Source organism: Halictus rubicundus, chromosome 7, assembly GCF_050948215.1.
Source record: "Halictus rubicundus isolate RS-2024b chromosome 7, iyHalRubi1_principal, whole genome shotgun sequence".
NCBI lineage: Eukaryota > Metazoa > Arthropoda > Insecta > Hymenoptera > Halictidae > Halictus > Halictus rubicundus.
The window spans coordinates 19,144,583-19,158,769 of NC_135155.1; the positions used below are offsets into that span (position 1 = coordinate 19,144,583).

Consider the following 14,187-nt stretch of genomic DNA (forward strand, 5'->3'; position numbering starts at 1 on the left):
GTGAAAACGTACATTAGAGATCAATCTAGAAGTCAGCAACACAGAATTATCGCGTATAAGTCACTCTGAGGGTTAGTTATGCGAGCACAAAACGAAAGCGAAGTCACACACGCTGCCGAACCTTCGTGGACATGAATCTCGATGGAGAACTGCCGGAGGAGCTGTAGCTCTTCTCCAAGAAGCAGCTGTGTTGCTGATATGCGCCGGGTTGCTGTGCGGGCTTAGCAACCGGTGCAACTGGCGCAGGAGCAAACGACTGCGTTTTCTGCTGTTGCTGACGGCTGTCGTAGCTCTTGCTCTCGAAGAACTCCGACCGACTTTCCGAGTAAGAGGATCTTGTCTCCATGTGGGAGCTGGTAGAAGAGGACTCGTGTTTCCCAAAAGTCTTCTGCATCGACGCGACAGAACTCTTCTGTTGCAGAGGTTCATCGGTGTCGGCCATGTACCCGCTCTCTTGCTGGAACGTCTTCACTTTGAACTTCGGGGACTCGGGTTTCTTGACTGTGGGACTTTTAGGCGTCGGGCTCTTCATGGCCGGTTGAACGTAGATCGGAGGAGAGCCAGGCTTCAGCTCTATCGGAGATGGCTGGACCACTTGGAACTTTTGTGGTTGCTGCTGCTGCTGCTGCTGCTGTTTGAACTCCTGCTTCTTCACGGTGGTCTGTCTCTTGCTGATTTCCTGCTCCTTGCTGATCATCGACGATGACAGAGTTGTTGGTGGCGGTGGTACCTCGAATTTAGAAGGGGGCAGAGGTTCAGGCTCGGTGGATCGTGGTCTGGTCGGCTGTTTAAGCACCGGGGGCTGAACTCTTCTGTAACGTGGCTCCTCGGTGTCGCTCTCGTAGGGCCTCCACTTCGCCTTCATGTGACCGTCTATATCTGATTCGTAGTCGCTTTCCTGGGTGAAGGAACCTTTGATGAACTTGGTGGGAGCTGGAGGAGGAGCTACTTTTGGCGCTTTCGTCACCTGCGGCGCAGGGACTGGTTTGAACGGAAACGGTTCTAAAGGTTCTGCGGGAGCTGGTTGCTTGGCTGGTATCGGCGGAGGAGTCATGCGAACGTCTTTGGGTGGTAGCGCAGGAGGTTCTTCTCGTTTAGGTGCTGGGGAGACGGTCCTAAGAGCTGCTGGAGCGGGCCTAGGTGGCTGATACTCTCGAGACGTTTCGAAACTCTTCTCTATCTTCTCGACCTTCTTCTCCATGACTACCGGCGCTGGTATGTACCCTATCTCCGGGGGTGGACCAGGCTCGAGGATTATCCGACCGGTCGTCGGAATCGGCTCAGGTGGATGGTACACCGGCGGCATTGGTTTCTTCGGTGGTTCAACGCTTCTGACCAAACCGGGAGCCTTCAGGTCGTCCGCGGTCGACCATTTCTTCGAGCTGAACTGCTCGATCTTCTCGGACACCTCCGACTTCTTCGTGTCGCACTCGCTCGAGAACTTCTCGTACAAGGACTTTTCCTCGATCTTGTTCACCATGTGGTCCACCTTGATCGTCTCGGCGTTGTAGATGATCGGCTGGACGTTCGGTGGCGACGGGGCCCTCTTCACCAGCTTCTCCGTCGCCTCCTGTTTCGAGCTCCAGGAGCGTCTCTCCAGACTGCTCGAGGATTCCGTGCTGATCTTCTTGATCCCGCCCTCGGGCGTCTCCTCCACTTCTCGTTTGAATTCCTTGGTCGAGGTCTTGTAGTCCTCCGCGGGCACCTGCCACTCGTGTTTGAACTTCGGAGCCGTGTCTTCCTGCGGTGGCCAGGACTTCCTAGAGGAGTCTGCACACTTTTTTGCCCAGGACTTCTCCATCGCCAGCGCGTCCGCCGATGGTTTAGGCGAGGAGGACCTGAGGGTCTCCTGATGACTCGAAGCAGCCGAGTGACACCTGTACTCTGACAGGTCGGTGGACACGTGCGATCTTGTCTCCACGTCCGACGAAGAGGACCACGGTCTGCTCGGAGACGTTGGCCTCAAACTCGGCACGAAGTCCTTCTTCTCGTGCACGTCTTTCTTCACGCATAGCTCTTCGACTATCTCCTTCTTCTCGAGTTCGAACGGCGGCGGTGGCATCGAGAACGTTGGCGCGGGTTTAGGGGGTTCGCTGATCTTCGGGGAGGGTGTCGGGAAGATTTTCACACCGCCGATGGGGGCGTCGATGGGGGACAGGGTCTTCTCGAAGGACTCCTGCAGCTGTTTAGCTTTGACCGACACGTCAGGCCGTTTTTTTTTCATCTCCTCCGGCTTCGGCATGTAGCCGATCTCTGGCGGTGGTTCTGGTTGAAGGTTGAAGCTGCCCATCAACACCTCGGAGGAGCTCTCCGACTTGCTCTCCGTCTTGGACGTCATCAGGGAGCTTTGAAAGGAGCTGAATGTCTCTGGCAAGACTGTTTTCTTGGTCTCCACCGGTGTTGGCTTGTAGCTTTCGTACGGGAAGTCGAATAGCTTGTTGTCCACGCCTCTGGACGAGGCTCCTCCTTGCTCCAATTTAGTAAAGATCTCGTGGACTGCTTTCTTCGTGGTCTGGAACTCTGCGGGTTTCGGCTCCGGCTTCTTCACCTCCTGAAAGCTCGTGGTCTTCTCGTAATTCTTGGTCAGCTTGCCAACCTTCACGTCGTGGCTGTCTGTGTCGTCCACCAGCTTGATCATCTCTTTCGGCCCCTTCGGCGCTGTCTCCGTCGTTGACTCTTTCGTCATCGACTCGAAGAAACTCAGAGCGTCTTTCTTGGCTATCGTCGACGTCTCTATGTTCTCGTTCTCGATCGTCGTGTTCTCCTCGATCACCGTGGCCTTCGGTCCCACGGTCTTCTCCTCGCGGATCATTTGTTTCAGCACAGATTCCGTTTCTCTTTTAGGCTCCACCACGGGTGGCGTCTTGTGCTCCAATCTCATGTGGTACTTTTGCTCGGATTTCGTTTCCATTTGATGGGACTCGACGGTGGACGAGATCGTCTCCGAACGGGACATTTCTGGCTTATCGATTTTCTCTACTGTGCGCGTCGTTTGCGACATCGATGACGATGTCACGCTTGGCGGTGGCCTGATTATGGGAGACGGTTGAATCGTTGTGATAGGTTTGTGCTCGCTTGTCTGTTTCGTGGAAAATGCTTCGCTCTTCTTTGAGTCGGACTAAATGCGATACAAAACAATTTAAACTGGGTGTTCGAAGGTTAAAAAGTTTCATTGTGTTTCAGGGAGTTGGTACATTGATACAGGGAATTTTATTATTTCTCTTAATGTCTTTGGTAATTATGTAACGAACGTTGCCTTTCTTTGTTTCTTTTCATGTTTCGTTAATGTTCTAACATATGTTATACCGAAAATATTTTTTTTAAATGTGTGTTCATTTCACTTGCGAACTTCGATGTTTTGTGCATACTTGTTTTCTAAACGTAATATACGCAAACAACTCTTTTCTTAATGTGTAACCATTAAACCTTTATGATCTTGGAATTGTTCGTGTGAAATTCATAAGTAGAGTTAATATTTCCATTTAAATACGTTGTAGACAATTATGATAAAAATATAAATATAATAAACGAGCTACAGTCCATTTATAAAGTATTCTAGTATTGTAGTATTACATTCATACGAGAAGCACATGATTACCTGAAGTTGTTTCTTGTCCTGTACATCATAGATAACAGTTTTATGAACTTCTACCATCGTGTCGGGTGTTGGTTCGAAAACAGCAAAATCGGCTATACTTTGCGCCTCTCCGCCAGCGTTGGTTGCCCGAACCATATATTTCCCACAGTGATGCATCTCGGCTGAGTAAACAATGCAAATTGAAATTATTCATTCCATCAGTTCATTTCAATTTTTATGTTCAACTAGTTCGCTGATGTTTAACAATTATTTTTACGACGAATACGCTGTTCTCATATTTTAAGTCTTCTACGCTTCCTCTGTCTGTGACCTTGTTTAACCTTGAGTAATTATAGTCACCGAGTTCACATGAGAATACAGTGACATTTGAGTATAGAATTCACTTCAGAATATAGTGACATTTGTTCTCGAAATTCAATAAACATAGAACGAAAATAGTATAGAACTTTCACTGTTTAGTTTAGATTCATTCTTCGGGTGTCATCTAATCACTAAATTCTGCTATCGAAATCACTGAAAAGCCTACCTTTATCGATAATCAACATGTAGCAATTTCCTTGTTGCTTAATTCTCAATTCAGGCGGACGTTCCTTGATTGGTATGTCATCCTTGAACCAGCAAACGGTGGGTTCCGGTGTTCCCGTAATTTCAACCTCCATGTTGACACGATCGCCACGTTTCACCACTTGAGCCTGAAGTCTTCTGCCAAATACAGGTGGGAATATCGTTTCTGAAATTATTTAAAAAAATCACGTTTTGTTATTTCAGTCTCAAAAAATATTAAATTGAGGTATACCCGATCGACATTATTTTCTGTTCATCTTTCTGTTCTATTTTATATTTACTAATAATATGACTAATATGTTCTAATCAAAATCATCCACATTATTAAAGTATAAGTAAATTCAATATTGTCATTTTTATAAGGCAATGCATGTCAGTCGTTTTAAATGCCGGATATATTTAATGCAATGAACGAATGGTCTGAACAACTATTAAAAAATCAAGATCGTAGGAAACAATGGATACTTTTCTCATACTTTTAACAACTAAATCAGCTGTACTGCTGGCCGAACCAACGTCGTTGTTCGCTGTACAGGTGTATCGTCCTGCGTCCTTGACATTAACATTCTTCAATTCCAGTCGGATATGATTGTGCGCGTAACTCGTCATCATGCCATCTTTCGACTTCAGCTCTTGTCCATTTTTCGACCATGAGATCGAAGGTTGAGGGTAGCCTATGATAAACATGCGAAAATGGTCAGAAATGTTATAAATTATCGTGGCTGATCTGCACCGTTTTTTAGAAAGGCAGAATTATAATTTGAGCATTCATAACCAAACAATATTGTCATCCCTTGTCAAAGCTTCCTACGAAATGTCTCAAATAATCCGCAACGTCTGCAGAATTAAACTACTTAAATATAGATTAGCAAGTCGTTAAACCCGGCGGTAAAACATTATGACGGGAGTTTAGTAGGAGGTATATCATACAGGTGTAATAAAACTAGAGAGAAAGAAGGCGCTTGCCAAAAATAAGAGTCAAACACCTTTCGGGATTTTCTCTGAGCAAATGAGTATGATTTTTTGCAATTATTTAACAGAGGAAAAATTTCACATACACAGAATGCTATTCGACTTTCATTTATTTCATATATTTAGATAAATCATCGTCTATTCTAGTCTTTTGAACTATATTCTACACCGAAATTTAGGTACCGAAGCTCTGAACTAATAAAATTTCACGAATATTAACCTTCGAGGCTCGCATAGTGGGTCACCAATGATCCGCCAACTCTAGATAATTAATTTACACGGTGACAGGATTGTTTCTTTTTTTAAATACCTCTACTCTTAGTGACTGACAGTTTTGGCAGTCGCGCTGACAAGCGGGGTCTGCCTGAGCTGTAACGAGTACAAATGAGCTCCAAAACGATTAACTGTCGAAATCTATTTCAATTAGGTAATTCTTGAACAAAAACATTGCGAATACGTTCTCAAAATTTGTCGAAATACAAATTATAAAATTCAAATTCGAAGTATTTGCATGATCTCACCATCGATGATTCCTTCGAGAACAATGTCCGTTCCTTGATCAACGATCATTCCCGTGATCGGTGTCACGAACCTTGGTGCCGTCGATTTTCTAGTTGGTTTTGGTACCTGTGCCGTTTTCATGTCACGTTTGATTCCTTCCTCATCCTGAGATACGACCACCGTTTTCTCCTGTCGAATCTCACCTGGCTGGTCTTGTATGATCTTTTCATGTTCTTCGACTTTGTAAGACTGTACAAATAAAATAGAAATAATTTAGACTTCATTTTTACATTTAATTATATTCATTATCACTGAATCTTCATCCGAAATACTTTATCATTAATTTGAAAAACACAGGTACCTGTACAACCGGAGCTGCCCCATTCTCCGACGACGACTGCTCCGTGCTATGGACCGTGGTCTTGACGCAAACGCTGGTCGGTTCTTGCCCGGTCTTCGACAAAGTCGAGGACATCGTCGACGAGATGAACTCTTTCTTCGTTGTCTTATGGGTGGTCGATGATTCGGTGATGGTCTGCGACATCTTGGTCAGCGTTTGGTTTCCACCACCCATCTCGGACATCTTCTCCGCGGAGAAGTGTTTGTCGCTGCTGCTCGCCGCGTGCATTTCTTCGCTGGGCACTGTTTCGACTAGCTCGAGCACCCTCTCGACTTCTTCTGTTCCCTCGAACTCCTTTTTCGCCTCCTCCCTCGGCCAGCCACCTAATAACGGTGATTAATCGGGTTATCAATAGATCGATGACTCTTTGCTGGCTGATAGCCGGGAAAATTCTTTTTGTCTCTCTTGTGTAACTTGTTTTTATTATTCATTTACTATATATATATATATGGGACGAACCCATTCAATTGGCACGATAGAGTAAATAGCAGCGACCATAATTATGATATGATTAAAGTTCGAAAAGTTGTGGTATACGAGTAGTTAAATAATTAATTCATTAGATCTAGTTTTGGTATAGGGTCACAATCTTTTCATATGGATTTCATATATGTACTTTTGATTGCTCTATTTTTATTTCAATTTGACTTTTCACGTTCTACACTTTAACAATATATTTTTGAAGAATTCAATTCTCTGTTCCTACAGATACAGATTAGAGTAAGAAATCTGAAATGCATCGAACAACTGTATTTGTTTTCCTTCGTTGAAGTAGGCGGTGTGTTTGAGTTTGAATTCCGGTCGTTCCTCGTTTGTTAGTCCAAGCTTCGAATAAAGCGACCGTTGAAAAATGTGGAGAGAACCTTGACGATTAAACATCGTTCTCACGAAAAGTTACATACTATTATAAGGTTGCATAATACATTTTTATTTAACTCCTGTTTCATGCGAATCGATGCAGAACATTTTTATTTTGCACGAAGTTCCGCAGTCTATTAATTACAGATCAACCTTTGCGGATTGTCACTGAATTAAGAAAATTTAAGGCTGATTCCGGATCGATTTATCTGTCCGAATCACAGATTGATTAATAGATGGCTCGTTTAATCGATGTCACGCTAGAATAGGATCGGTGAATCCGGAATTAGAATTCGCGCGGATGGTGTAATCGTCTTCGAGATTCTGCGACTGTTCGGCTCTAAACCACGGGTGGATGAACAATTTATTGTACGCGAATATTCATATGTATAGTTATGGCAGCAGATTTTTATGAAAAATTGTCTGTCAGTTATGAGAAACAGGAGCCAAATAAAATTGTCATTCTCTCCATCACCGCTCCGACAAGATGAAAATGATACATCTGTATTTTGAAATTCTTTTAATCCTTTGCTATATTAAATTCCATGTACTCATTTCTGTCATAAACGCATAAAATCCGCAGTCTACTTATGTCGATTTTTCAGTTATTTCTTCATATTTTCTCTGACGAAATATTAAATATTGCAATTAGCGAACAAGTTATTCCGCATACTTCTGTTTACTAGACTGAAAAATCATTCGGTGTACTACTACCAGATAATGCCTATTATCTATTAATATATTATGCACATTTTAATATACTTCATACAGTTACGTTCCGGAGCACAAAATTGTTATTTGAAAATCTGCGAGTTGGACAATGTTATTCTTTTGGATTTTGGATTTTGTGCTCCGTACGGTCAGCATTAAACACTTTGTTTCTTCACAAAAATCGCGTCACTCTTCAAATTTTTAACGGAAGCGTACGTTTTGCAATCGCCGCGAAGAAAGACGGTATCACGAACTTTTCTAAAAATACCCCAGTAATTCATCTCTAGAGAACGCTTATACGAATCCCCTACTTTATAATAATCGAAAGAAGTCGCATTCTTTGGCCGACATTCAAATACTCTGGACGGGGATTCATCTGGGCATATCTAGACCGCGAAACTTGCAGCAACCTGTCCCGAATTTGCGAGCGAATTTGCGATACATCCAACCGGATGGCCGGATGGCCGTTGAGCGAAGTATCCGCGAGCGCGAAACCGAGAACAGTTTTTCCAGGAAACTGGTTACGAGATCCTTCAGGCTTTATGGGACACGACGGATCGTAAAAGCGAACACTTCACCCACCGGAAGCTTATTAATAGGCCTTTTAACAACTAAGTTGTATGTAAAAGAAGCTTATTAACTTCTTTCAGCTACTTTCATAATTTCGGAAGAGATTGTTACACTAGATTAATTCTAGGCAAAACAAAATTGTTGATATTTAAATTCTTCTTAGGAAAAACTAAATAATTCTTACGGAAAACAACATTGTTGATATTTAAATTTTGTATCGTAAAAACAACTGGTACAACCGTAAGCCTGGACTCGTTTTAAAACAGCGTCCATTTTCCCCTAAGATATTTTTCCATGATGTAGTAGATGGGAAAGTTGTCACCAAAAAAAAAGAAAATTTCTCATAAATGAAACTGCCAACGACCAATCAGTCAATGACTGATTTTTTATTTTAAAAAGCCTATTAGAAAAATTACTGGTAATAAAAGTGTTAAGTGTTTGGAGGTTGGTGTTGAGGTGTCGAAAGAGATCGAGGGGACCTTTCGACTGGCTAACGAAATAGTTTGCCTATAATCGACGACAGAAATAGTGTCGTTCGCCTAACCGCAACGGAAATCGAGCACTGGGGCGCAATTTATAAGTCGAACGCGATCTAGCCGAGATTGCGGTCGCCTAGCGCGAAATTTAGTGGCCTCTTCGTACATTGCGAATAAACGGAATCGGATATATTTTAGAGAGAACTGAATTTTTTAGCCATTTTTCTTACTAGCACTTAAACGTACAATAATAGCGAATCTAATTGCAGGTAATTAGTAGAGAATCAATCTGGTGTACCGTTCGATTTTTTTTTTTTTTATTTGAACTCTTTTTCCATAAAATGATACCGTATCTCATTACGTTGTTTTATCTAGTTTATATATTTAATATAATATCTTTTTAAAATCGCGAACTTCTGTATATGTTACAATTCTAAAAGAAAGAATAATACATAATAGAATAACAAAATAAAATGCTTGAATGACTCTTTATTTTCGAACAGACTTTGTATTAATTACTGTTGATTCAAATTAACGAAACCGGCTATAACACAGACAACAATGAAATCATAACGAACCTAATCTAAGCATCGAAGAAATATTAACAAACCACCTGCATCTTTCCGTCACATTACCGTTACTAATCTCACGTATTATTTCCACGTCTGACAAACAGATCTGTCCATCGATCACAAACTAACACATCCCCAAACACTACCACTTTCCAACAAACAACAAAAAAAAAGCAAAAACATTCCGAACAAAAATACTTTCGAACAAACCATACACTATGTTTAAACCTGGAATGCGAAAACGAAAATGTCAAATAACATTTTACACTTTCAATAATGGCCAGCTGTATCGCATCCTCGGAGTTGAGAAAATAAAAATTAAACAAATTCGAATCGAAACGTAGAAACGTAGAAAAACTGTCGGTTCCGGCTGGAGAGAAGTGTACGACCGATTAGGTTACCTCGAAAGGGGAAGAGGATCGACTCCGTTGATCTCGATGTCCCGACGACGATGTCAGGAGGCAAGGATGATTTAAGGGTCACTCGATGATTATTCGTTTCCGACTCGGCGAGATACGACTCGGTAGGAGCGAGGCTCCCCGAAGAAGACGCGCTTAAATTCCCTGGGTTAGCGACTCTGGACTAGGCTACGTGCCGGGTATTCGTGCCGACAAAAATAACGTGGTTTCCGAGTGTGTGCATCGGCCGAAAGAGAGAAAGAGCAAGCGAGCCGAGCTTCTCTCAACACCGCGATACACACGGAACAGTCGGAACAGTCGGAACAGTCGGTCAAGCTTGCTAGAACACGGGAAACGCGGGACTGACCTATCCTGAAGGATGGGGACCGACAGGATTCGCAGGTCCCAGTCACCACCGGTCATGTCCGAGGGTCATTTGCTTCACCTGCGATATCGATCCTAGCCAAAGGTTATTCCGAATGACCAGTACATACACTGTTTACTCTATATATGTCCCAAATGGCTAGCCCATAAATGTCCCAGAACTATCCCCACTGCCGCGGGCTATACCCCGTCAGGGGCCATGAACCGAGGCCTCTGGAGCTTCTACTATACTCTAAAGAATAGTATCTCCTGCCCGATACATGTCCCTGGCTAGACCCGGATTTTGGACATATATCGAGTAAACCCTGTATTCGGTTCGATCGTCGTTTACTGCATTGCGCCTCTTACATTTTTATGATCTCTGAACTTTGGAAGAACAAGGAAAACCAAGTGCATGATAGAAGAAAGCACGGTAAATCACGAATTTTACATTCAATAATAACATTCGGATACCTTTTTTAATACTAGACCTACGACTTGGATTTTTATTTTTTGAGAAGTGGGTCAAATAGTTTACTGCATGGCGTGAAAAAAGATTTTCAAAAAATTGCAATTGATCGGAATTACAGAGAAAATACTAAAACTTGTTGTGTATAATTATTTTGTGTGGGCCTATATGGAAAATTTAAAAAATATGTTTTGCTGTGAATTTATGGTAGTTGCTTCAATAATTTAAGCGACCACAGTATAAAAACTACAAAAATTAGAGTAGCTAGAATTGAAGGTAAGCTTGTCTTTCTTAAGGTAAGCTTGTGAATTTATTAAAAATTGATCGTTTTAAGGTGAGCTTGTCAATTTATTATGAATATATCGTTTTAAGGTAAACTTTTTGGTTCTTATCACCTCACCAAGAGCTTTAATATAATATAATCATCCATTGTAATACGATGCAAGACAGTTGTATCATGGGTCTGTGTAGACCCGGCGTGTGCCAAGCGAGGTTAGAAATTACTTCCCGCCAATGCATAGCACACTGCACTATTGCCGGATAGATGTTTTTGCACGGTACGCGGATACACATGTATAGGCGTGTACAGGTGGGCGTTAGAAACGTCAGATTTAATTGCCGCGGCCTGTGCACCAACCTAATATTAGTCGTGACTCAAAGTGACTTTTTGCCGGTGAAAGAAGAGAAAAGAGTTTGTTTAGTCGCCCCGGTTAAAAATAAGACCCTCGCGTTCCTACAACACCGGGTTCGCGGTAATGGATCGCTAAATATCATTTTGAAAACCGAAACTAAATCTGCAAGAAAACGAACGGACCAAGCGCAACGACAGCGTCATCGTAAGAATACTAAAATCGAAGGAACGTTCGAAAATAATAAATATATTTTTCCTTTATTTTCGTGTTCTCCGTAAACCGCGATTCTGCGCGCGATTCGATATTTTTCGAGGAGTAGAGTCATCGATTAACTTATACTCGAAAATGTGCGATCGCTCGCTCGATGAGTAACAAACGTTCTGCCAAGAAAGATAGAAATAGAATCCGAACCTTTTAGATGGGCGCTAAGCTTCAAGAAATCCCAACAAACAATAGATAGTTGACCCTTTCGTTTTCTTGATTCTTCCAGGCAGCTAATGAACGAATACTTTCCGGTGGTAGCATTACATATTCATTCAAATTTTCCTACCAACAACAGATATTTACTTTCCTTGAACGGATAATTACGAATAATGAAAAGTGGGTGGGCGAGTGATCTCTGGGATCTTTATAAAAATATTCTGCATCTATTACGAGAAACTGGAGCCACTTGGGAATTCCGTTTCTGTTTTAATCATTTTCGCAGGTCCAAAAAACTGTCGTCTAATAATCACGACACACAGCATAATATTCAGCGATTCCACGACTTTCTTCTGCTAAATTGTCTCAGAATTTCACGAAGGATTTGAACAACGAAGGTGAGCAGCAAATGCTGGAAACGAACGCATTAATCTTTCTACTGTTTCGAACTGCGGTTACTTGTATTTGTCGCGAACGCTTAAAGTCAACAATGCAGACTGACGATCGCTAATCAAACGGTGCGATTTTTTTTTTCTCGCGAAGAACATGGAGACCGGTGTCGAATTTCAGAGCGCAGCCGGCGCGGCGCGGTGTTTCGCAATGTCGTCCTCTTTGCGCATATGTACTCGCACATCGAAATATCGTGTCCCGTCTTTCTCTCCGTTTACCGAAATGACAGTGTTGGTCACCGACGACCATGCGTCGTCGGCTCCATCGTGAATGAAGCTGCCATGCGACTTCGGTGTATGTACGTTTATTAATAACTCGTGGCACCGTTGCGGGCGATACGACGATATTCTGGCAACGTGTAAACGAATTTCAACGCAACACTGCACGGCAATAAAAATCGCCCGGTTCCCGAATCCAAAGATCGACAGGATGATACCGACAGCCTCGAAATATGATTCCTATAGCCAGAACGGCGGAGCACTTGGAATTTTAACGATTGCAACTCGAATAGACAACCTGGAATCCCGAATTCCGATCGATGGTAATAAAATTTTTAAAAAATTCATACAAAATTCATGCGCATGTAAAAGTATTGATTTTCTTAATTGTAATAAACGCCAAAACGACGAACAAAATCTTGTTCTGCACAACTCGTATTATTTTGCCGAATTTGTCTGTTCATGCATTAGCGATATTTTATTTCTCTTCAAATGATAATTCGTTTTAAATACATTTGCATCGCGTGTACTGTCTTTATGAAATAAAATGTGTAAGCTCTTAAAAGTGATAACTGGATTGAGGATCTTTATGCAAAATAAAAATCGTTTACATTAATGGTAAGACATAGGAACCAAATAGGAATTTATGTCTATTTTAAATGGTTTTATTAAGTGAAATTCTTGTAGTATTTTTAGTATTTGAAATTACACCAATCCATATTTGTCATAAGCGCATAAGATCCGCAGTCTAGTGATAAAATTCTAGTATGAATTTTCATATTGTGTTGTTGTATTTATCGTATTTTGTTTGCTGATTTTTTAGATCGAAAACCAATCTCCTATTTTTTCATAGATACATAATTTCTTTTGCTTGAACTTTTTGTAAGTGTACTCTCTTCGGGAACGCATGTATCTATCGTGTAAAAATAGAACTTGATATATTTATTGAAATTCGGTGTAATTCGAGACTTACCGATTTCTAGACGAGCAGCGCAGATCGCTTTGCCAGCAGCGTTCTCCGCCACGCAGGAAATAGTGCCGGCATGCGTGCTTCCGGTCTCCGGAATCGTCAGCACCTGTCGATCCCCGCTGACCGACACCAAGAAATCCTTGCCATGGACGGGTCGATCGTTAAACAGCCATTGAATCTGAAAAATAAACACTCCATTGAACTGCTCGTATTTTTAACCTTCGTCCGTTACTCGCGTATCGATTTGATACAATTTAGTAGCAAGAATTTGATGCAAACTGTGATTACATGTACTCAAATTCTTACGTATTTCATACGTATTTTCGAACCCAATTCTTTGAGACCAACCATAATTCTCATATTGGTCTTTATATAAGCACCTATTAATTTACAGCTAGCTGTTAAAACAAAACTGAAGTTGGACATTTCAATATCTGGACAAAATGGACTCGATTGTCGCGGTCCTGCGGTTAATAGTATTCTGTACAAGCATGGCAGTGTTCCGCACACCATTTTGTGTATTAAGCAACTAATTTTCCAAACCAATTAACTCTACAAAATAAAAAGCAGATTAAACTGGTGAAATAATACATTTAATAGTTCATTTTAAAGTTCTTTTCAACGTTTATCATTCGGCGATATTCAGCCTAATTATTCAGGAAAATTATTCTAAATGTAGAATTTGGAGCATTAATCAAACTCTCTGGCAGTGAAATGTCAATAAAACAGAAAAGGCGGCTAGTCAATTTGGCGTGTCTAAAATTAAGAAAAGTCACAAAGTCATAGCGTAAGATTAACAAAAACTTGGACATACAGATTCCTTCCTGAAATTACTAAGCATTCGTAAACACTTTATCATCACTAAGATTATTAAACGGGTCGAAACGATCTACTTTGGTCTTGCATTTTACGATTACCATAAACATAATTTTACGAAAAAATTCGTTCTAGCGGACATTAAGATAGAAGTTGCCCAGACCTCGCGCAGACCTATTTTTAGTTCTTTTCTTCTTTAGATTACTATTACCGTAAAGAGATTTAATAA

At 41.7% G+C, this 14,187-nt stretch overlaps 1 protein-coding gene across 1 annotated transcript in view; it reads right to left on the reverse strand.

Annotated features, from left to right (window-relative positions):
- Positions 1-14,187, reverse strand: part of Sls (sallimus) — a 197,246-nt gene that overhangs the window by 140,787 nt on the left and 42,272 nt on the right. Inside the window, exons 39-45 of the mRNA XM_076790970.1 lie at positions 13,146-13,320; positions 5,997-6,358; positions 5,656-5,884; positions 4,639-4,836; positions 4,125-4,328; positions 3,599-3,759; positions 122-3,118 (exon numbers count right to left, since the gene is read on the reverse strand). Coding sequence (XP_076647085.1) covers positions 122-3,118; positions 3,599-3,759; positions 4,125-4,328; positions 4,639-4,836; positions 5,656-5,884; positions 5,997-6,358; positions 13,146-13,320 — 4,326 coding nt within the window. The remainder of the gene's footprint in view (positions 1-121; positions 3,119-3,598; positions 3,760-4,124; positions 4,329-4,638; positions 4,837-5,655; positions 5,885-5,996; positions 6,359-13,145; positions 13,321-14,187) is intronic.